Below are 24,136 nucleotides of genomic sequence, written 5' to 3'. Positions count from 1 at the left end.
AGTTCAGCAAATCCCTCCCCTCTTTGTTTATCCTAGTCTTCAATCTTAAAGTATTGTAACATTAGATTTTTGCTTATTAATAGTCCATTTTTTCATATTCCCTTATAACATTACAGCTCAAAACCACTTAGTTTCTATCCAACATCATTCTGACATTCATTAATTTTACAATATTTCTGTAAATAGTCTTTGAACTTTTTCCAATCTTCTTCCACCGACTCTTCTCCCTGGTCTTGGATTCTGCCAGTGATTTCTGCCAGTTCCATATAGTCCATCACCATCATCTGCCATTCTTCCAAGGTGGGTAGATCTTGTGTCTTCCAGTACTTTGCAATGAGTATTCTTGCTGCTGTTGTGGCATACATAAAAAAAGTTCTATCCTTCTTTGGCACCAATTGGCCGACCATGCCTAGGAGAAAGGCCTCTGGTTTCTTCAAGAAGGTATATTTAAATACCTTTTTCAATTCATTATAGATCATCTCCCAGAAAGCCTTAATCCTTGGGCACGTCCACCAAAGGTGAAAGAATGTACCTTCGTTTTCTTTACATTTCCAACATTTATTATTGGGCAAATGATAGATCTTTGCAAGCTTGACTGGTGTCATGTACCACCTGTATATCATTTTCATAATATTCTCTCTTAGGGCATTACATGCCGTAAATTTCATACCTGTAGTCCACAACTGTTCCCAGTCAGCAAACATAATATTATGTCCAACATCTTGTGCCCATTTAATCATAGCAGATTTCACCGTTTCATCCTGAGTATTCCATTTCAACAGCAAGTTATACATCTTTGACAAAATCTTAGTTTTGGGTTCTAACAGTTCTGTTTCTAGTTTTGATTTTTCCACCTGGAAGCCAATTTTCTTATCCAAATTGTATGCCTCCATTATCTGATAATAATGAAGCCAGTCTCACACTTTGTCTTTTAATTTCTCAAAACTCTGCAATTTCAATTTGTCTCCTTCTTGTTCCAAAATTTCCCAATATTTCGGCCATTTGGCCTACATATTGAGCTTTTTCTGAGCCTTTGCTTCCATTGGTGACAACCACCTTGGGGTTAAAAAAGATCAAATTATAGTCCAAATTGTATTTATTAATTTCTTGGGGCTCCCCACAGTCTGGATCTCTGGAGCAGATCTCCACATCTTAGTCCTGCTTATCCTTGTTGTTTCCATATTTTCCACATTTTGTATCCATTTTTCCACATCTTGATATTTGTTGTTTAGTTGTTTAGTCATGTCCGCCTCTTCGTGACCCCCTGGACCAGAGCACGCCAGGCCCTTCTGTCTTCCACTGCCTCCCGCAGTTTGATCAAACTCATGCTGGTAGCTTCGAGAAAACTGTCCCACCATCTCCTCCTCTGTCGTCCCCTTCTCCTTGCACCCTCCATCTTTCCCAACATCAGGGTCTTTTCCAGGGAGTCTTCTCTTCTCATGAGGTGGCCAAAGTCTTGGAGCCTCAGCTTCAGGATCTGTCCTTCCAGTGAACACTCAATATTTTTTTGGAAAATCAATAAAAATGATTAAAAATAAAACAAAATCCACACCCCAGGATATTTCCCCTATCACATCTTTTCCACCTGAGCTTCATTGCCTTACCTAAAACCCAGACATCCTGCAGTGTGTCAGGATTGTGACTCCTGCCCTCAGCAAACAAAATAGCTCCCCCCCCCGATGCTTAGGTGCCCTGAGGGCTGTGCAGGACCCACAGTCCTTGAAATGAAAAAGGGAGGGGCTCAGGAAACCAGAAGGGAGCAGGCAGGGAGGGGGCTGCACAGGACCCAGAAGTTCCTTCTCGCTGATTCCCCCCCCCATGAAGTTCCTTTAAGACCCCACGTTGCAGGGGGCAGGCTCACTTGCAGCGAAACAAAATGCAGCTGCCCTGGCTGAGTGAAGCCAGGCTGGGGGGCACCGTGGGGACCCAAGAAATGCGCCCCTAGAAGAAATGCGCCTCCCCAGGTGGAGGCAGCCCTCCTTCTGAAGCACCAAGAGACTAAACGGACAGTTCTCTGAATGGAGAGGAGCAGAAAGCGGAGTCCCCTCAAGATCAGTATTGGGACCTGCGGCTTTTCAACTTGTTCATAAATGATCTAGACTTAGGAGGGAGCAGGGAGGGGGCAAAGTTTGCTGATGGCAGTAGATTGTCCTGGGGTTCAAGAGTGAAGGTGGGCCCCCCAGGAGACTTTCCTTGTACCTGCACCCCTCCTTCGCTCTCTTGAAATTAGGCTGGGGGGGGGGGAATCTCCCATTCAATTTCAGTATTTCAAGTCTTCTTCAGAACGCGCAGGGCAGGAGGCAGCGATGAAGTTCTGGTGAAGAAGCAGTGCTTGGAGATCATGCGGTGGGAGAATGACAGAGTTTGGTGCAAAAACCAAAGGTACTTTCATCTAAAATTATACTCACCATTGTGAGATGCTGCCTTCATTATTTCATTATTATAATGTTTCACATATAAACACCAGAGCTTCACATATACCTCATGCTTTTAGGAATGATTTCCTGCTGAGTTAATTGCTCAGAGTGGACTCTGAGAGGAAGATGTCCCACACTCCATACATCTAAATGGGTTCTCCCATGTGAGAGTCCCGGGATGTTGCTTAAATACTCCGTTATAAATAAAGCAGTTTTTGCAGTCTTTTCATTTAAACTGCTTCTCCTCTCTGAGTTTGTTGATGGTTTGAAGGGTTTCAACTCTTAAGGTTCTTTCTGTCCATAAGTCTGTTGATTCTGAACTTCCACTAAGAGTGAACCTCTATCTACTTTCCTGATATTTATATGGTTTGTCTTTTGTGTGAGTTTGTTGACAAAAATCAAGGGTTCCACTCTGACTGAAGCTCCTTCCACAGTCCATACCTTTAAATGGTTTCTCCCCTGTGTGTTGCTGATGTTTTCTAAGATTTCCACTCTGAGTGAAGTATTTACTGTACTCCATACATTGAAATGGTTTCTCCCCTGTGTGAGTCTGTTGATGTTTCCTAAGACATCCACTATTACTAAAACTCTTTTCACACTCCATACATTGAAGTGGTTTCTCCCGTGTGTGTGTCCGTTGATGTGTTCTAAGATTTTCATTATCACCAAAGGTCTTTCCGCACTCCATACATTTAAATGGTTTCTTACCTATGTGAGTCTGTTGATGTATTCTCAGGTTTCCACTATAACTGAAGCTCTTTCCACACTCCACACATGTAAATGGTTTCTCTCCTGTATGAGTCCGTTGATGTGATCTAAGGCTTGTATTACAACGGAAACTCTTTCCACACTCCATACATTTAAATGGTTTATCCCCTGTGTGACTTTGTTGATGTGATCTAAGGTTTGCACTCTGACTGAAGCTCTTTCCACACGCCATACATTCATATGGTTTCTCCCCTGTGTGAATCTGTTGATGTTTTTTAAGGTCTGCTTTCTGACTGAAGCTCTTTCCACATTCCATACATTTATATGGTTTCATCCCTGTGTGAGTCTGTTGATGTCTTCTAAGGCTTCCACTATTACTAAAACTCTTTTCACACTCCATACATTGAAATGGTTTCTCCCCTGTGTGTCTCCGTTGGTGTGTTCGAAGGCTTGTATTACACCGGAAACTCTTTCCACACTCTATACATTTATATGGTTTCTCCCCTGTGTGAGTCCATTGATGGTATCTAAGGCTTCCACTAATACTATAGCTCTTTCCACACTCAATACATTTAAATGGTTTCTCCCCTGTATGAGTCTGTTGATGTGATCTAAGGCTTGTATTACAACGGAAACTCTTTCCACACTCTATACATTGAAATGGTTTCTCCCCTGTGTGAGTCTGTTGATGTTTTTTAAGTGTTCCTCTCTGACTGAAGTCCTTTCCACACTCCATGCATTTAAATGGTTTTTCCCCTGTGTGAGTCTGTTGATGTTTTTTAAGTGTTCCACTCTGACTGAAGCTCTTTCCACATTCCATACATTCATATGGTTTCTCCCCTGTGTGAGCCCGTTGATGTGATCTAAGGCTTCCACTATCACTAAAACTCTTTCCACACTCCATACATTGAAATGGTTTCTCCCCTGTGTGAGCCCGTTGATGTGATCTAAGGCTTCCACGATCACGAAAACACTTTCCACACTCCATACATTGAAATGGTTTCTCCCCTGTGTGAGCCCGTTGATGTGATCTAAGGCTTCCACTATCACGAAAACACTTTCCACATTCCATACATTTATATGGTTTCTCCCCTGTGTGAGTCCGTTGGTGTGATCTAAGATCTGCACTCTGACTGAAGCTCTTTCCACACTCTATGCATGTAAATGGCTTCTCCCCTGTGTGAGTCCGTTGATGTCTTCTAAGGTTTCCACTACCATTAAAGCTCTTTCCACACTCCAGACATTCATATGGTTTCTCCCCTGTGTGAGTCCGTTGATGTGATCTAAGGTTTCCACTATAACTGAAGCTCTTTCCACACTCCATGCATTTATATGGTTTCTCCCCTGTGTGAGTCCGTTGATGGTTCCTAAGGCTTCCACTATCACTAAAGCTCTTTTCACACTCCATACACTGAAACGGTTTCTCCCCTGTGTGAGTCCGCTGATGTTGTGTAAGGTGTCTACTCTGACTGAAGTTCTTCCCACACTCCCTGCACTTAAAACATTTTCTCTCTGTGTGAGTCCGCAGGTGTGTTCTAAGTTTTGCATTGAAAGAGAAGCTCTTTCCGCACTCCATACTTTTAAATGAGTTCTTTGCTTTTTGTGTTCGTTGATGTGAACTATGTGTGCTCATTCAGTGAAGCATATTCCACATTTCACACATTTTAATGGCTATTCCTAATGAAACGAAAGGTGCCTTGTTCCCTGCAATTCTGTCTTCTCCATCACCTTTTTCAGAGTGGGCAGAAAGGAAATCCTGTTTGGGTTTCAGGAAAGAGAACACAGAAAAAAAAGCACACATCAACCGCCATTAGCACCTTCTCTTATTTCAGCATCTCCTATATTCTCCCATGTCCTCCCCATGTTCCCAATTTTTAGGAAATGAAAATGGTATGATGTCAAATGATAGTAATGCATCAACAAACTTTCATAATCCTCAATCATCTTTAATAACACAGCATGACCTTGGAATACTGTTGTCCTGTGGGAAATCCTTTCCAATCAAGTGGTTGTCCCTGTTTCCAGCTCTAGATCTTCATGAATCACCTGCACAGTCTCACTGACCTCAGGAGGTCCATATGGACTATTTTGGGAGACCCAGGTCTACATCTTTTCTGGGAACTGTGGTCTGGGTCAGTCAGAGAACTAGTAACAAGGCTTGGTGCTTGGAATCAGCTGAATGGGTGCTCAGGGAAGCTCCTGTTCTTGGAGATGGACCTGTGTCTACATGCCTCACATTGCATGGAGAGAGCAGGAGAAGCAGAAGGAAAGCAGCTGGCACATGGGAATCCCAGGCGGAAGCACCCACCCCAATGGTTCTTTATAATGATGATGTGCTACCTGATCCTCTGCTTGTCTTCTGACACAGGACTATCCTAATCTGGCACTGAAAAGCTGGATATTCAAGGCAAGGAGATAACTGTAGTTAATGGTAGGTGGCCATATTAGTCTGACACAGTTGATTCTGCGTGTGCTGAAAAGGAAAGTGAAGGGCAGAGGGGGCACGTCCACCTGGAGGCTTGTTATTTAGTCCCAGGGTTACTCTGACATTGAATTATATATAAATTACAGTATTGAAACGCGCCTGCTCCCACTTCATATTCTGATATTACTCTACTCTGTTTGTCTGTTTCTTACTTGAGTGCTGTTTTGGTTTGCTAAGTCAGGGTTTTACTGTGAGTTACATTTTTGCTATTTTTTGGGTCCTGTTATGCTTATGTGTCTTCAGTAATAAATTTCTCAGCTGAATTATTTTTTTGCTGCCTCTGTGTTTACTCCTACTCTGCTAACTATTCATCGATCATTATGGAGGAGCAAGATCTGCAACCTCAAGCCCTCATCAGCCTTAGCCCTGTGGTCCTGAAAGAGCATCTTCACCCCCATTGCTCAGTCCGGACAGGGAGGTCCGCCTCCGAGGGTCTTCTGCTGGTTCCCTTGCCGTTAGAAGTGATGTTCCAGGGAACCAGGCAGAGGGCCTCCTACCCCATGGAATGCCCTTCCTTCCGAGGGCAAGGAAGTAGGCAACTATCTGACATTTAGAAGACAGCTGTATCAGGAGGTTTTTAATGTTTGATGTTTTACTGTCTTGTACAGTATATGTACTGTAGGGATGCGAGTGGTGCTGTGGGTTAAACCACAGAGCCTACGACCTGCCGATTAGAAGGTCGGCAGTTTGAATCCCCACGATGGGCTGAGTTCCCGTTGCTCGGTCCCTGCTCCTGCCAACCTAGCAGTTCGAAAGCACGTCAAAGTGCAAGTAGATAAATAGATACCACTCCGGTGGGAAGGTAAACGGCGTTTCTGTGTGCTGCTCTGGTTTGCCAGAAGCGGCTTAGTCATGCTGGCCACATGACCCGGAAGCTGTACGCCGGCTCCCTCGGCCAAAAAAGCGAGATGAGCGCCGCAACCCCAGAGTCGGCCACAACTGGACCTAATGGTCAGGGGTCCCTTTTCCTTTACCTTTACCTATATGTACTGTAAGCTGCCCAGAGCGGCTGGGGGAAAATACTAATACTATAACGTCTAGAGTGGTACCTCAGGTTACAGGCGCTTCAGGTTACAGACTCTGCTAACCCAGAAATAGTACCTTTTGTTAAGAATTTTGCTTCAGGATGAGGACAGAAATCCTTCTCTGGCGGCGTGGCGGCAGCAGGAGGCACCATTAGCTAAAGTGGTGCTTCAGGTTAAGAACAGTTTCAGATTAAGAGTGGACCTGCAGAACGAATTCACTTCTTAACCCGATGTACCACTGTACTATTATTATTATCGTGTGATTTTTTTTGTAGTTATTTTGGAATTCGTACTGCAATATCAGCTCATGAAATGTTATGGGTGGAGAAAATCACAGGGTTGCCGTACATTATAATCCCACCCACAAACTCTCATTCACATACAGTCTGTAAATTTGGGAATGACACACACCTCACCTGTGCTAATAGTGGCAGTCTTTGGCCTGCACAGGCACATCCTGTGTGTAGAGCCTCCAGCCACAGGCACTGTCTATCATGAAAATGGGTCCTTTGACTGGGAAGATTCATGCAGTCACTGTCATCGGATCTCAGCTTGTCAGTCACTCTGACATTGCCTACAAAGAATAGGGGGAACAGAAATGCTTTGGAGGTGCAACTTCTGCATCAATCCTGAGAGCCATTCCATGGACTCTGCACCCCTGTTTCTGATGACAGGTGTACATTATCCTCATCCTCAGTGGAAAAGACAATAAAGATGGAAGCCTGAGAGAGAGGAAAAGGTTTCTGGCTGCTTCCTGGGTGGGATTGCGGGAACAAAGAGCCGCTTCTGAGAAGGCCTCCCCCCTCCCCTCCCCTCTTCCTCTCCGGATTTCCTCTCCTCTCCAGGGGACTAATGGTTGGACTGGGCAGAATTGCTGCGTCTGGACAGGGCAGGGGCTTATGGGGTGGAAAGAGGATGGAGATTGCAGGAAGGCTAGGGAGGGGGACTGGACCCCCACTTTCCAGGGATCCCTCTCTGGTAGCCTTGAAGGGGGGGGGCGATTGCTGGGCGGGAGGGAGAAGCCAAGGCGGCCCCTCCGGAGATTCCTCAAGGAAGCCACGATGGAGACGCGCCCCCCCCAAAGACTGGTCTTCCTATCTCCCTCCCCCCCCCCCCATTGCTGCGCTTCCCTGACTCGGGGATGCCCCCTCCCTTCTCCCCCTACTTCCCCGACCTCCTCCCTTTCTCCCGGAGTCTCCCCTGCATCCAGACGACCCCTTGGCTCACCCCTTGCCAGGCGCGACCCATCTCTCCGCCCCTTTTGCCCCCCCAAGACGAGCCGGGGAGAGACAGGGGGGTCTCTATCCTGGCTTCTCTCCGCGCCCCAGGGATGCCTGCGCGGGGTAAACGGGGCCAGGGAGTCCTCGTGGGTGGGCGCCCCATATTCGCCCCTTCGCAGCACGCGTGCCGGAATCCAGGCCCCACAGAAGGCGCTTGGGGGAGCTGGCGGGGGTCTCTGGGTCCTTTTCTCCCCTCTCCGCCCCCCGCGAGCCCTTACCTCTTTGTCCTCGCTCCCAATTCTCCTTTCCTGCAACATCCACGGGGGGGGGGGTCCCCTGCCTTCTCCCTCCCCTTTCCGAAAGCGCCTCCCTAGAGCTACGGGGCAGAGCAGCAATCCGGAGTGGAAGCTCCACTTCAGGGAGAAGAAGGCAGGGTGGGAAGGGGCTCACCCCCCCATTCCTTATGCAGAAGCCGGATTGGAGGAGGAGGAGGAAGGGGTGGGATGTTTGGGGGCGGGATCTGGGGTTGTGGGGGCGGGGTGAGAGGAGGATGTGCCGGGAGGGATAGAATTGGGGGGGGGAGAGGAAGGTTCCCCCCTCCCGTCTTCCTTCTGGGGATCAGGTGAGCGGGGGAGGGGCTGATCCCGGAGATCCAGCTGCAAAGAGGGGTCCCCCCCACAAGTGCAACATCTTCCCCTCCCCCACCCCACGAGCTTAGATCCCTCCGTGTTTTAGGTCTTGGTGCTGTTCAAACGAGGAATGGAGGGGGGCAGCTAAGCGACTCCCCCCAAATCCCAGCTCCCCACCACAGCCTCTGACTAAGGCCAGGACAATGACCGTGGACACAGGCCCCGTCCCTGCACAACAGCCAAGAGGCTCAGAAAAGCAGCCGATACAATTGTAGCCAGAAGCGGATACCGTGAATCGGACTGTTTCCTCGACTATCCAATATAGAAAGCTGAAGAAATGTCAAATAATTTCCAAAATTCTACGGTTTGACCGGTTTCCTTGCTTCCAAAGTCTAATGACTCCTCTCCAATTAGGGGATCCAGGGCTCCCCCTGACTCCATAATCCCTTAGCAGGCAGGAGGCGATCAAGGGCAGCACATGCCCCAGACAGAAATCCATCGGGATGGCGGATTGAATCCTGATACTTTGAAAGGAGAAGGGCAGGAAAGCCTTTCAGCTGGGGGATGGGTAAATACTATTACGTTCTTTGGGGAAGAGGGTAGTTAAAAGGTTTGGGAAATTGGGGTTATTGACGGGGTGGGTGACAGGCTCATGTTTCTAAACGCCAAAGACTCCTACTTTGTGACATATTTCTGATGCATCTATGATGCTGTTGAAAAATGTATTGTGGGAAATGGGGAGAAAAATTTTTGGGGGGAAACCCCATGTCATGTATCGATGAAGTTGTTGGAAAATTTATTATGGGGAAGGGGGTAAAATCCTTAAAAGTTCATGCAACCATATGTTCCTACTTTTTGTGTGTTTGAACCTTGTTGCAACACATAAAGATCAGGTCAACTGACCACTGTTAGCTTCTTTAACTTGGCTGGATTCTCCTTCTTTTGCTGACCGGAGAGATCTGCTGGGAGTGGCACCCTGAGGAGCTGGGCAGCGGAGTAAATCCGCACCCCGGGATATTTTCCTTCTCAACTCTTTCCCACCTGAGCCTCACCCCCTTACCTAAAAGCCAGACACAACACAATGTGACAGGATTGTGACTCCTACAGTCAGCAAACCAAATAGCGCCCCCCAGCAAGGCAACCCCTGGATGCTGAGGTCCCCCAATCCTTGAAATGAAAAAGGGGGGGGGGCTCGGGAAACCTTCAGGGAGCAGGCGGGGAGGGGGCTGCCCAGGCTCCAGAAGCTCCTTCTCGCTGGTTCCTCCCCATCGCCCTCCTGCTGCCTGCCTCCCCTCCGCTCCTAGGGCTGCTTCGCAAGTGCGCGGAAGCTGCAGCCCCTCCGCCCCCCCCAAAGTTCCCTTAAGAGCCCCACATTGCAGGGGGCAGGCTCACCTGCAGCGAAACAAAACGCAGCTGCCCTGGCAGAGTGGAGCCAGGCTGGGGGGCACTGTGGGGACCCCTGAAATGTGTCCCTAGAAGAAATGCGCCTCCCCCCTTCTCTGGTGCTCAAGTGCTGCCGGTGGGCTTCCCAGAAGAGGCCCCTGCTTGGCCCCTGGGAGGACAGGGGCCCCTTGGGCCTGATCCTGCAGGGCTCACCTGACGCTCTGATGCAAGTGAACCCCCCTTTGTCCTTCAGGGAGAACAGGGTTTCCCAAACTTGGGTCCCCAGCTGCTTTTGGACTACAGCTCCCATCACCCTGAGCTAGCAAGACCAGTGGTCAGGGATGATGGGAATTGTAGTCATGCCCTCCAGGTGGCTCTGGCATGTGAGCCAAGCTGCATGTGACAAGAGTGGGGGAATTCTGTCCTGGTGTTACGGAAATTACAAGGGGGTGTGTGTTTACCATCTGACATTATGCCCTGGGTCGAAAACCCCTCTCTCCTCAGTCGCACAAGAACAACACACACATCGTATAAATACAGGAAAACACGGCATCTGTATTTTATTAATGGGATTTACGGACTTTGTGTTTTATGAATGGGATTTATGAATAACTGAAACTCACCAATCAAGAGCGCTTTGTTTTGACAGCTAGCCAATAGGGGAATCCGTAGACGGCTGAAACTGTCTGCAAACCAGCCATTCAGCTCAGCCTTTGCACGATTGTCTCAGCGCCCTCCTCCTGCTCTGACTATGGACAAAGTATATGAAATGTATCCATTTTGGTTTCAATTGCCTAAAGTTGCTACACTGTTACAAAGATTGTGTCTGAATGTATCCTTTCAGCTTGACAGCTCAGGGAAAGATACCTAACTTTGCAAATTCATATAATAGCCATTCTATAACCAATTCTTCCCATTCCGACGCCATTTTAAGGTGAATTTAGGCTTCACCCTCCTCCATGGCCCTCGAAGCGAGCGGATAGTCACGTAGGCAGTGAGAACAGGGCCTCCTGCCATAATCCCCTGAGCATGAGAGCACGTACACTTCACCCCACCCAGGGAGTGACCAAGGGGCGAGAACAGACTTCCACAGAGGCAGCTGACCAAGCCAGGTGTTCTGAAAGCCCATCTCAGGAGAAGACCTGAGCGCAAGGATGTATGTCGATAGTTTTATTGTTCTCTGGGTGGTGGGTACTTGAGAGGTGTCCGGAGATGTATCTGGTAGAAGGATGAACTGCTGAACTTGTGTAACCCTTTGATACTCCTCCCCACTTGTGACATACTAGTGAAGATGCTACTATGAATAAATCTGAGTGAAGGGGGGGGGAGTTATAAAGGTTGATGTCACCCCAGGCTCAGGGTTCTTGCTCTGTGTGGGAATCTCTTGCACAACAATAAAGATTGAGGTCTACTGATCGCCAGTTTGCTCCAGATTACAGTGGTACCTCTAGTTATGAACTTAATTCATTCCAGAGGTCTGTAACTCTTCAAGGTTAGCGGAGTTTGTAATGTGAAGCGTTTGTAACATGAGCTGTTTGTAATTCGAGGTACCACTGTACTTGGCTGGAACTTCCTTCTTTCACTGACCTCACAGACTCATGGGGGACTTGCACCCCAACGAGCTGGGCCCTCTCAACCCGGGATTTTCCTTATCACTGGCCATCCCCTTTGATTATAGGGGTCAATGCCCCTATTCCTCCAGCAGGAGCGATTGTGGGGATTCCATTCAGCTGTGCCGTTCCCAAATGGCAAGTCTTCTTCAGCCATGGTGGGAGCAGAAAGGCTGGAAGCTGAAGAGGTTTCCCTTTGAGTAGGCTTTGCTTCTCTTTCTGCTGACCTCAGTCTCTTGGATTGTGGCCAGCTTTCCTCGTCCATTTCCCTGAATGCTGACCAGTGTTGGATGTGTGGGGAAGCGAAATTCACCCCAGAACTTTTCTGCAGGGTTCCCTTCACTGTGCAGAAGGAAGGAGGGAGGGGGGAACATGTACTAATAAAGGGACAGTTCTCTGAATGGAGAGGAGCAGAAAGCGGAGTCCCCTCAAGATCAGTATTGGGACCTGTGGCTTTTCAACTTGTTCATAAATGATCTAGAGTTAGGAGTGAGAAGGGAGGGGGCAAAGTTTGCTCATGGCAGCAAATTGTCCAGGGTTGTTCAAACAAAGAGATATTGCAAGGACCTCTCCAAACACGGTGAATGGGCAGAAAATACAATTCATTGTCAATGAGATTAAAGTGATGCATGTTGGGAAAAAAAAACCCTACGCCCATTAATATAACGTACAAGCTCATGGGGTCTGAACAGGGTTTCGTTCTGTGCTCTAGGAGACCAGGGGAGAGGGGAGCTGGCTGCAGCAGGAGGGGGAGTCTCCCTGGATGCTTCAGCAGCTGGCCTCCTCTGGGTCTCCTGGCCCCCTCCTCTCCTCCCTCTGAGCCTGAACTGCTCTCTGCCCCAGACTCTTCCCGCTCACCAAACCCTGTTTCCTCCTCAGCTTGCAACATCTCCCCTTCCGGTCTGCTCCATTTTCTCCTTCTTTCAGCTCATGCAACCACCAGTACCCAGGATCTGAGCCTTCCTCCCTTGTGGGTCCCCAGCTGGTACCTCCCCACCCTCACTAGCCAGTCCATGACAACAACAACAGCCACAGCACTGTGGTCCTCTGCTAGGAAAACTCCTGAGAAGCATGATTGAAGCAAAACTTCTGGGACCATCTTCCCTTGTGGGTCCCCAGAATGAGCAGGAGCTCTGGGGTTGCCCCATGGGGTTCATGAGTGAAGGTGGGCCCCCCAGGAGACTTTCCTGGTACCTGCAGCCCCCCTTCCCCCTCTTGAAATTAGGCTTTGGGGGGAAAGCTCCCATTCAATTTCAGTATTTCAAGTTTTCTTCAGAACGCGCAGGGCAGGAGGCAGCGATGAAGTTCTGGTGAAGAAGCAGTGCTTGGAGATCATGCGGTGGGGGGGGGGGTTGACAGAGTTTGGTGCAAAAACCAAAGGTACTGTCATCTAAAATTATACTCACCATTGTGAGATGTTGCCTTCATTATTTCATTATTATACAGTTTTACATATAAACACAAGAGCTTCACATATACCTCATGCTTGTAGGAATGATTTCCTGCTGAGTTAATTGCTCAGAGTGGACTCTGAGAGGAAGATGTCCCACACTCCATACATCTAAATGGGTTCTCCCATGTGAGAGTCCCGGGATGTTCCTTAAATACTCCGTTATAAATAAAGCACTTTTTGCAGTCTTTTCATTTAAACTGCTTCTCCTCTCTGAGTTTGTTGATGGTTTGAAGGGTTTCAACTCTTAAGGTTCTTTCTGTCCATAAGTCTGTTGATTCTGAACTTCCACTAAGAATGAACCTTTATCTACTTTCCTGATATTTATATGGTTTGTATTTTATGTGAGTTTGTTGACATAAATCAAGGGTTCCACTCTGACTGAAGCTCCTTCCACAGTCCATACCTTTAAATGGTTTATCCCGTGTGAGTCTGTTGATGTTGTCTAAGGTGTCCATTAACCCTAAAGCTCTTTCCACACTCCATACATTTATATGGTTTCTCCCCTGTGTGAGTCCGTTGATGATTTCTAAGGTCTCCACTCTGACTGAAGCTCTTTCCACACTCCATGCATTTAAATGGTTTCATCCCTGTGTGAGACCGTTGATGTTTTTTAAGGTTTCCATTATCACTAAATCTTTTTCCACAATCGATACATTTATATGGTTTCTCCCCTGTGTGAATCCGTTCATGATTTCTAAGGTTTCCATTATCACTAAAGCTCTTTCCACACTCCATGCATTTAAATGGTTTCTCCCCTGTATGAGTCCGTTGATGATTTCTAAGGTTTCCACTCTGATTGAAGCTCTTTCCACACTCCATGCATTTAAATGGTTTCTCCCCTGTATGAGTCCGTTGATGTGATCTAAGGCTTCCATTCTGACTGAAAACCTTTCCACACTCCATACATTCATATGGTTTCTCCCCTGTGTGAGTCCGTTCATGTGATCTCAGCTTTCCACTATCACTAAAGCTCTTTTCACACTCCATACATTTAAATGGTTTCTCCCCTGTGTGAGTCCGTTGATGTCTTCTTAGGGTTCCACTATCACTAAAGCTCTTTTCACACTCCATACATTTATATGGTTTCTCCCCTGTGTGTGTCCGTTGATGTATATTGAGGTGTCCACTATGACTGAAGTTCTTCCCACACTCCCTGCACTTAAAGCGTTTTCTCTCTCTGTGAGTCCGCTGGTGTGTTCTAAGTGTTGCATTGAAAGAGAAGCTCTTTTCGCACTCCATACCTTTAAATGGGTTCTGTCCTTTTTGTGTTCGTTGATGTGAACTATGTGTGCTCATTCAGTGAAGCATATTTCACACATTTTAATGGCTATTCCTAATGAAATGAAAGGTGCCCTGTCCCCTGCAATTCTGTCTTCTCCATCACCTTTTTCAGAGTGGGCAGAAAGGAAATCCTGTTTGGGTTTCAAGAAAGAGAACAAAGGGAAAGAGAACACATCAACCACCATTAGCACCTTCTCTTATTTCAACATCTCCTACATTCTCCCATGTCCTCCCCATGTTCCCAATTTTTAGGAAATGAAAATGGTATGATGTCAAATGGTAGTAATGCATCAGCAACCTTTCATAACCCTAAATCATCTTTAATAACACAGCATGATCTTGGAATACCGTTGTGCTCTGAGAATGCCTTTCAAATCAAGTGGTTGCCCCTGTTTCCACCTCTAGATCTTCATGAATCCCCTGCACAGTCCCACTGACCTCAGGAGGTCCATATGGACCATTTTGGGAGACCCAGGTCTACGTCTTTTCTGGGGACTGTGGTCTGGGTCAGTCAGAGAACTAGTGACAAGGCTTGGTGCTTGGGGTCAGCTGAATGGGTGCTCAGGGAAGCTCCTGTTCTTGGAGATGGACCTCTCTCTACATGCCTCACATTGCATGGAGAGAGCAGAGAAGCAGAAGGAAAGCAGATGGCACATGGGAATCCCAGGCGGAAGCACCCACCCCAATGGTTCTTTATAATGATGATGTGCTGCCTGATCCTGTGCTTGTCTTCTGACAGAGGACTATCCTAATCTGGCACTGAGAAGCAGGATATTCAAGGCAAGGAGATAACTGTACTTAATGCTAGGCAGCCATATTGGTCTGACACAGTTGAAGTAAAAAAGTAACAAAAATAGTCCAGTAGCACCTTAGGGACCAACTAAGTTTGTTCTAGGTATAAGCTTTCGTGTGCATGCACACTTCTTCATACAGTGATGGGTAGTGGGAGACCGTAGTAGGAGTACCCTTCTGAGAAAAACCCCACCCCACCCTCCCACGATATACAAGGGTCTGGTGACATCTATGTCAGTGTATCTGATTAAGTGTGCAACAAGGCTACCTACCTGAATCTAAATGTCATGGGGTGTTCAGGATAAGTAGTTCCTTTGGTGGGGGACATGTCCTGCACCTTCTGGGGTCATTTTTCCACCCTTCGTGCCCACCCTGCACTCAGCTCTCACCTGTGGCTTCCAGAAGCTGTCAGCATGCAACAGGGGTTCAAGCAACGGCTTCAACCGGCCGGCTAAACCAGGTGAGGAAAGCTGATGGGTCTCAAATCCTTGGGGGGCTGGGGAATTCTGCTGCACCTGAAGTCAAGCCCTGGTGGATGGAGAGGAGGAGAACAACCGTGAATCCCACAGTCCAGAAGGCAGATTCTGCCCGTGCGGAAGAGGAACGTGAAGGACAGATGGGGCACGTCCACCTGGAGGCTTGTTATCTAGTCCCAGGGTTACTCTGACATTGAATTATATATAAATTACAGTATTGAAATGCGCCTGCTTCCACTTCATATTCTGATATTACTCTACTCTGCTTGTCTGTTTCTTACTTGAGTGCTGTTTTGGTATGCTAAGTCAGGGTTTTACTGTGAGTTACATTTTTGCTATTTTTTGGGTCTGGTTATGCATATGTGTCTTCAGTAATAAATTTCTCAGTTGAATTAATTAATCAGATCCAAGGAAGAAAGAGACAAAATATTAAAACTACATTACCAAAAGGCCTTGGAAATTGAAAATTCACCTATACAAATCTTTAAAGACATCCCTAAATACATCTTGGAGCTGAGAACCTTCTATAAGGATCTGGTCTACCTGCTGAAGAAGAACAACATTCTCTTTAGGTGGGAGTTTCCACAAGGACTGTCCTTCAATTACAAGGGAAAGAAGGTGAAAATAAAGACAATTCAAGATAAAGAGAAGTTCTTGGAGAGAAACCACGAGGATTTACAGAAGGGAACGGTGGATCCAATTTCAGAACAAAGGAGAGCAGTAGATATTTTGAATTTATCGTTTGGACTCAAACCACCACCATCAGAGGAAGAGCAACAACTTGGAGCGGTAGGAGGAGCAACTGAGAAATAACAAGATGGCCCTGCAATTCCTTAGTTGGAATTGTAATGGGCTGAACATGCCTTTGAAGAGACGTCAAGTGTTTCATATTTTGAAAAGAGAGCAGTTGGATTTGATTTGCCTACAAGAAACTCATGTGACCAGGGTACACAGGAAACTACTTATAAATAAAAGACTAGGACAAGAATTTATCTCATCGGACAAAGTTAAGAAAAGAGGAGTTGTGATTTATGTAAAAGAGAAATGGGCCCAAAAAATGATGTTTAAAGATGAACAAGGAAGATACCTGGCAGTTGAAATACAAGCACAAGGAGAAAAAAATTTAATAGTTGGAGTTTATGCACCAAATGAAGGTAAGGCGGAATTTTTTAAGAAGCTCCATGAAACTCTGATGGATTATTTGGATTATAATGTAATAATTATGGGAGATATGAATGGTGTGGTTTCTACAAACATGGACAAGGCACAAAGACTGACAATCTCCAAGGAAGGGAGACTTCCGAAGACCTTTTTTGAAATGACTGAAAATATGGACTTAATAGACATATGGAGAACAAGGAACCCTCTCGAGAGAGAGGGAACTTTTTTCTCTCAAGCAATGATGACCTGGACCAGAATCGACCAAATCTGGATTACTAGTGGGATGGCTCCAAAGATTAAGAAAATAGAAATCTGCCCAAAGACTTGCTCCGACCATAACGCCGTGAAGATGGAAATGAAACTTACAACAACTGGTCAATTTAGATGGAGGATGAATGACACCCTGTTTCGAGATGAGGAGATCCACATGAAGGCCCAAAAAACTTTAAAGGACTATTTTGGACTTCTGGGGGCGGCGCGAACGGCAATGGCGGTCCTCTTCCAATTGTGAGGAGGAGGCTCCGCAGAAACTGGGTCGTCCGCTACGGCGAAGCGGAGACCCACTCTGGAAACCCACAGGCGGCAAGAGCCTGTGGTCTTGAGGCTCGGTGGGCGCCAGAAGCGACCTCCCAAACGTCAAAGGAACCCCGTAAGGGGCTCCGGAGCGTGGAGGGGGGTGGCGGCGCTGTGAGCCGTTTCGCAATCTGCGGAGCGAAGCCGCGCTGCTGCTGCCGGTGAGCGCTGATCCCTTTTCCTGCAAATTCTGGATCCGGAATCAAAAATCAACTTATTCGTGAGTAAAGACTGAAACACTTTAAATTTGAGACTAAAAGCTGAATTAAAAGACTTGAACTTGGCTGAGAGCGGAGAGACGTGGAAACAGGAAGTCCGTCTTCCGCTGCCATTGAACTTTAAAAAGCAAAGAGCTGGAGAAGTGGAGGCTGAAAAAAGAACTTTTAACTTTATTGATCTAAGCACCCACTGAACCTGCAATTTAAAGTAAAGACTATAAGTTTATGACTTGGAACTATTATTTGCATTTGACTTATCCTTCTTTCATTGGATTACAATTAAAAGGTGAAACCCAGGGTCCGGAACTGCCTGAGCTTTGAGAGACTGAGCTGTCAGTTTTGCAGATTTGGCTACTGTGTATTGGAACTTGCAACAATCTGAGGGTACTTAGACCTCCTAATTTGAAACATCTTTTGGAGACCAGTAAGCACTGTTTGAAACAAAGTGTCTATTAATATCAACTCTGCTAAATACTTGTATTTGAAGGTTCTTGGACATTAAATTAGACTCTGAAAGACATTTAAGCTCCCTCTAGAGGATTGGGACCTTAGAGCCGCCTATTCTGAACTTGCCAAATTATTAAGGAGCAACGCAATTGCTTTTAGGTGGGAATTCCCCCAAGGAATATCCTTTACCTTTAGAGGGAAAAAGGTTAAAATTAGAACACCGGAAGAGAGAGACAAATTTCTGTCTACATACGGAGAGGACCTTCAAAAAGGAATTGAATTACCTTCTGGGCCTGGAGTAACGGCAGTACCAGCACCTGTGGAACCTGAAGATCCTGTGAACAAGATACCACCCCTTGAAAAATAATCAGATTAATTCAGGATGTCTCTGCAACTGTTGAGTTGGAATATAAATGGCTGTAACATTCCGGAAAAAAGGAAGAAAATATTTCATATATTAAAAAAAGAACAATTGGACATTATTTGCCTACAGGAAACACATGTGACAAGGCTCCACAGAAAAGTGTTAATAAATAAAAGATTGGGCCAGGAATTTATATCTTCGGACAAAGTGAAGAAGAGAGGCGTGGTGATATATGCGAAAGAGAGCCTGTCACCCAAATTCTTATTTAAAGATGAACATGGAAGAATTTTGGCAATTGAGATACAACACCAAGGAGAGAAACTTTTGATATTAGGAATTTATGCACCTAACGAAGGGAAATCGGAATTTTACAAGAAGCTGCATGAGACTATGCTGGATTATCTGGACTACAACAACATCATAATGATGGGAGATATGAATGGGGTCGTATCAACTAACATGGACAAGTCACAAAGTCAAAATGTTACAAAAGACGGCAGACTACCTAAAACTTTTTTTGAAATGACAGACAATATGGATTTGATTGACATTTGGAGGACAAAGAACCCACTAGGAAGAGAGGGAACATTCTTTTCTGAAGCCCAACTGACCTGGACAAAAATCGACCAAATATGGATATCTAGAGGCCTGGCACCTAAGGCCAGAAAAGTGGAAATCTGCCCAAAGACCTGTTCCGACCATAATGCAGTAAAGATGGATATGATATTACTACCAACCGGCTCTTTTAGATGGAAAATGAATGACAATTTGTTCAGAGATCAGGAAATTACCAAGAAGGCCCAAAAAGTTTTGAAGGACTATTTTGAGATAAACATGAATACTACGGTGGAAAAAAGAATCGTCTGGGACGCAAGTAAAGCTGTAATGAGGGGATTCTTGATACAACAGAATGCCGTAAAGAAAAGGACACAAAATGAGAAAAAAGACAAGATCCTGGATAAAATAAAAGAATTAGAGAAGAAGTTAAGACTAAATCCGAAGTCACAGCCAACTCTGAGAGAAATTAAACTTTATCAAACACAATATTCTAAATTGATAAATCAGGAAATAGAATGGAAGGTCAAATTAATGAAACAAAAAACGTTTGAGTCGGCGAATAAATGTGGAAAACTGCTAGCTTGGCAGTTGAAGAAAAGACAAAGATTAAATACAGTTACAAATTTAGAGATTGAAGGAAAAAGCATTCAGAATCCTGTGGACATTAGAAAGTGTTTCCAGAGATACTTTAAAAAACTATACACCCAAGGGCCGCAAGACGAGGCTGAGATTAAACAATTTTTGGCAAAAAATGGATTATCAAAATTGTCACAAGAAAATAGGATAATCCTGAATTGCAAAATAACACGACAAGAGATTGAACAAGCCATTCAGAACATGCAATTGGGCAAATCTCCAGGGCCAGATGGGCTGACCTCCAAGTACTATAAGACATTAAAAGACTACTTGATACAACCTTTGATGGAGGTCAGCAATGAAATTTTGGAGGGGAAGAGGGCACCGGAGTCGTGGAAGGAAGCGTTTATCACATTAATACCAAAGACGGAAGCTGAAAAGACACAACTTAAGAACTATCGTCCCATTTCTCTTTTAAACGTGGATTACAAAATATTTGCAGACATTTTGGCAAGTAGACTTAAAAAAGTTTTAAATGAAGTAATCCATAAGGACCAGGCAGGCTTTCTCCCAGGTAGACATTTGTTTGCTAATACAAGGAACATTATTGACATTTTGGAACTTTTGCAAACAGATATAAACACAAAAGCAGTTTTAATTTTTATAGATGCGGAGAAGGCCTTTGACAACATCTCCTGGAAATTTATGATGGGAAACTTAAAAGAAATGGGAGTGGGACGGGGTTTTGAGAATGGGATTGAGGCGATATATTCAGAGCAGAAAGCTAAACTGATAGTTAACAATGTGGTTACAGAGGAGTTTAAAATTGAAAAAGGAACACGACAAGGTTGCCCTATTTCCCCTTTGTTATTTATTTCGGTTCTGGAAGTGCTATTGAATATGATCAGAGGGGACCGGTTGGTGGAAGGAATTCAGGTCGGACAGAAACAATACAAATTAAAAGCTTTTGCAGATGACCTGGTTTTGACCTTGCAGGAGCCAGAGTCTAGTACGAAAAGAGTATTACAACTGATTAATGATTTTGGTCGGGTGGCTGGATTTAAATTGAATAAACAGAAAACTAAAGTTTTGGGGAAAAACTTAACAGATACAGAGTCAGAACGGTTTCAGAAAGAGACAGAACTTAATGTGGTTAAAAAAGTAAAATACCTAGGGGTAAACATAACATCAAAAAATCTAAGTCTATTTAAGGATAACTATGAAAAATGCTGGGCAGAAATTAAGAGAGACTTAGATAGTTGGTCAAAATTGAAACTTTCTTTGTTAGGCCGAATTGCTGCTATTAAGATGAATGTATTGCCAAAGATGTTGTTTTTGTTTCAAACACTTCAGGTTTTGGACAAGACGGAGTGCTTTCAGAAGTGGCAAAGAGATATTTCTAAGTTTGTCTGGCAGGGCAAAAAGCCCAGAATTAAGTTTAAGATATTAACCGATGCGAAAGAAAGAGGGGGCTTTGCCCTGCCAGATCTAAAGTTGTATTATGAGGCCGCAGCGTTCTGCTGGCTAAAAGACTGGCTACTTCTTGAAGACACTGATGTGTTGGATTTGGAAGGGTTTAACAATGCTTTTGGATGGCATGCATACTTATGGTATGACAAGGTTAAAGCAAATAAGGCCTTTAAGAACCATATTGTCAGAAAATCACTGTTTAATGTCTGGACAAAATATAAAGACTTGCTGGAAAATAAAACTCCAAGGTGGCTTTCACCTTTGGAAGCTAAGGCCCGAAAAAGACCCAATATGGAGGCTAAATGGCCTAAATATTGGGAAATATTAGAAAAAGATGGAGACAATTGGAAATTGCAGAGTTTGGAGAAAATGAAGGATAAAGTGCGAGACTGGTTACACTATGCTCAGATTAAAGAAGTTTTTAAAAATGATAAGAAACTAGGGTTCCAGGTGGAGAAATCGAAACTAGAAACAGAATTGTTAGAACCAAAGACTAAGGTACTTTCAAGGATGTATAACTTGCTGTTAAAATGGAATACACAAGATGAAATGGTCAAATCGGCTATGATAAGGTGGGCACAGGACATTGGGTATAATATTATGTTTGAGGACTGGGAAAGGTTGTGGAGTACCGGATTGAAATTTACTGCATGTAATGCTTTGAAAGAAAATGTAATGAAAATGATATACAGATGGTACATGACCCCAGTCAAACTTGCAAAAATTTACCACCTGCCTGACAATAAGTGTTGGAAATGTAAAGAGAGCGAAGGAACATTCTTCCACCTCTGGTGGACTTGCCCTAAAGTGAAGGCGTTCTGGGAAATGATCTATAATGAACTGAAAAAGGTATTTAAGTATACCTTCACTAAGAAACCAGAGGCCTTTCTTTTGGGTATTGTCGGCCAAGGGGTGGTAAAGAAGGATTGGACATTTTTTATGTATGCAACAACAGCGGCAAGGATACTTCTCGCAAAGTACTGGAAAACTCAAGATCTACCCACACTGGAAGAATGGCAGATGCAACTGATAGACTATATGGAACTAGCCAAGATGACTGGCAGAATCCGTGACCTGGGAGAAGAGAGGATGGAGGAGGATTGGAAGAAATTCAAGAACTATTTACAAAAACATTGCAATTTGAGTGAATGCTAAGCAGGATGCTAGATCATAAATAATTGAGCACCACTAACTTAGATGATTTAAGAAAATAAGAGAGATTAAGAAAATATAACTCTTCTTTTTTGAGAACTAGAAGACTATGAAATATAGAAGGGATATAAGAATGCAAATAAGATAACAAATTGCTGCTAAAAAGTTATAACGATGAAAGTGGGAGCAGGAGATGTGAGGAAGTCCAAAAAAAAAATGTGAAACTATGTTAAGATATTTGCTATATTGTCTGTTACATGTATTTCTATTGTAAACTCTAATAAATATTATATATATATATAAAAAAAAACTTTAAAGGACTATTTTGAAATAAACTTAAAGGCTGATGTGGAAAAAAGAGTGATCTGGGACGCAAGTAAAGCTGTGATGCGAGGATTTTTGATTCAACAAAACTCAATAAAAAAGAGAAAGCAAAATGAGAAGAAGGAAAAGATCTTGGAAAAGATAAAAGAAGGAGAGAAAAAATTAAGAGCAAAACCAAAGTCCCAGGAGATTTTGAGAGAGATTAAGTTATATCAAACACAATATATGGAATTGATGAATCAAGAGATTGAGTGGAAGATAAAGCAAATGAGACAAAAGACATTTGAATCGGCAGATAAATGTGGTAAACTTTTGGCTTGGCAATTGAAGAAAAGACAGAAATTAAACACAGTTACAAATTTAGAAGTGGATGGAAAGAATATAACAAAACCTAACGAGATTAGAAACTGTTTCCTGAGTTATTTTAAAAAATTATACTCACAAGGACTACAGAATGAAGAGGACATAGACGAATTTCTTAAAAAATATGGATTACAAAAAATCTCTCATCAAAGCAAGGTGGATCTAAACCAGAGAATAACAGAGCAAGAGATAGAGGGTGCCATTCAGAATATGCAACTGGGCAAATCTCCAGGACCAGACGGATTGACTTCCAGATACTATAAAGCTTTAAAGGAGTGGCTGATACAACCGTTAAAGGAGGTCTGTAACGAGATTCTAGAGGGGGAAAGGGCACCAGAGTCGTGGAAAGAGGCGTATATTACTCTCATACCAAAGACAGAGACTGAAAAGACTCAACTTAAGAACTACCGCCCAATATCATTACTTAATGTGGATTACAAAATCTTTGCAGACATTTTGGCAAAAAGACTGAAAAGAGTTTTGATGGAAAAGATTCATAAGGACCAAGCAGGCTTTCTCCCAAAAAGGCACCTATCAGATAACGTGAGGAATATAATAGATATCCTGGAACTATTGGAGGTGAATATAAACACTAAAGCAGTGCTGATATTTGTGGACGCGGAGAAAGCCTTTGACAATATTTCTTGGAGTTTTATGAAAAAGAATCTTCATGGGATGGGGGTAGGACAAGGATTTGAGAATGGTATGGGTGCGATATACTCTGAACAAAAAGCTAAGCTGATTGTAAATAATGTGATAACTGAAGAATTTAAGATAGAAAAAGGGACACGACAGGGGTGCCCAATTTCCCCATTGCTCTTTATTTCTGTTCTGGAGGTGTTGCTAAACATGATTAGAGAAGACCAGCAGGTTAAAGGGGTACAGGTCGGAGCTAAACATTACAAGTTAAGGGCCTTTGCAGATGACTTAGTATTGACTTTACAAGAGCCAGACACTAGTACGAAAAGAGTGCTGGAGATAATTCAACAATTTGGCCAGGTAGCCGGATTTAAATTGAATAAACAAAAGACTAAAGTTTTGGAAAAAAATTTAACAGTCATGGAGAGGGAGAAATTTCAGGATGAGACAGGTTTGACAGTGGTTAAGAAGGTGAAATACCTAGGGGTTCATTTGACATCTAAAAATTTGAACTTGTATAAAGACAATTATGAAAAATGTTGGTCAGAAATAAAAAAAGATCTAGAAATATGGTCAAATTTGAAATTGTCTATGTTAGGCCGAATTGCAGTTATTAAGATGAATGTATTGCCTAGAATGTTATTCTTGTTTCAAACTTTGCAGATTTTGGACAAGATGGACTGTTTCAAGAGGTGGCAGAAAGACATCTCGAAATTTGTCTGGCAGGGCAAAAAGCCCAGAATAAAATTTAAAGTACTTACAGATGCAAAAGAAAGAGGGGGATTTGCCCTGCCGGACTTAAAATTGTACTA

The 24,136-nt window shown here is 44.2% G+C and overlaps 4 protein-coding genes across 5 annotated transcripts in view; 1 reads left to right on the top strand and 3 right to left on the bottom strand.

Moving 5' to 3' along the window:
• Positions 1-15,531, bottom strand: part of LOC308486368 (uncharacterized protein) — a 42,516-nt gene extending 26,985 nt beyond the window's left edge. Inside the window, exon 1 of the mRNA XM_081023172.1 lies at positions 15,393-15,531. The gene's annotated coding sequence lies outside the window, so the exon portion shown is untranslated. The remainder of the gene's footprint in view (positions 1-15,392) is intronic.
• LOC308486315 (uncharacterized protein) overlaps positions 1-24,136 on the bottom strand; it is a 126,644-nt gene that overhangs the window by 59,164 nt on the left and 43,344 nt on the right. The window lies entirely within an intron of this gene.
• The window catches only part of LOC308486366 (uncharacterized protein), a 76,936-nt gene that overhangs the window by 28,614 nt on the left and 24,186 nt on the right, over positions 1-24,136 (top strand). The gene's annotated exons all lie outside the window — the stretch shown is intronic.
• LOC308486255 (uncharacterized protein) lies at positions 558-9,305 on the bottom strand. Of its 2 annotated transcripts, none has more exons than XM_081022861.1 (3): positions 8,774-9,305; positions 7,052-7,209; positions 558-4,881 (listed from the first exon to the last, which is right to left on the bottom strand). In XM_081022861.1, exon 3 carries the CDS (start codon positions 4,756-4,758, stop codon positions 2,758-2,760), a length of 2,001 nt encoding a protein of 666 aa, XP_080878987.1. In that variant the 5' UTR covers positions 4,759-4,881; positions 7,052-7,209; positions 8,774-9,305; the 3' UTR covers positions 558-2,757. The 2 variants fall into 2 exon arrangements, with proteins under 2 accessions (XP_080878987.1, XP_080878986.1); XM_081022860.1 differs by lacking the exon at positions 8,774-9,305 and adding an exon at positions 8,134-8,341.

This window comes from Podarcis pityusensis (assembly GCF_964106645.2).
Source record: "Podarcis pityusensis genome assembly, chromosome: 10".
Classification (NCBI taxonomy): domain Eukaryota; kingdom Metazoa; phylum Chordata; class Lepidosauria; order Squamata; family Lacertidae; genus Podarcis; species Podarcis pityusensis.
The sequence above is the reverse complement of the archived record's forward strand: the minus strand, read 5'-3'. Positions and strand labels throughout refer to the sequence as shown.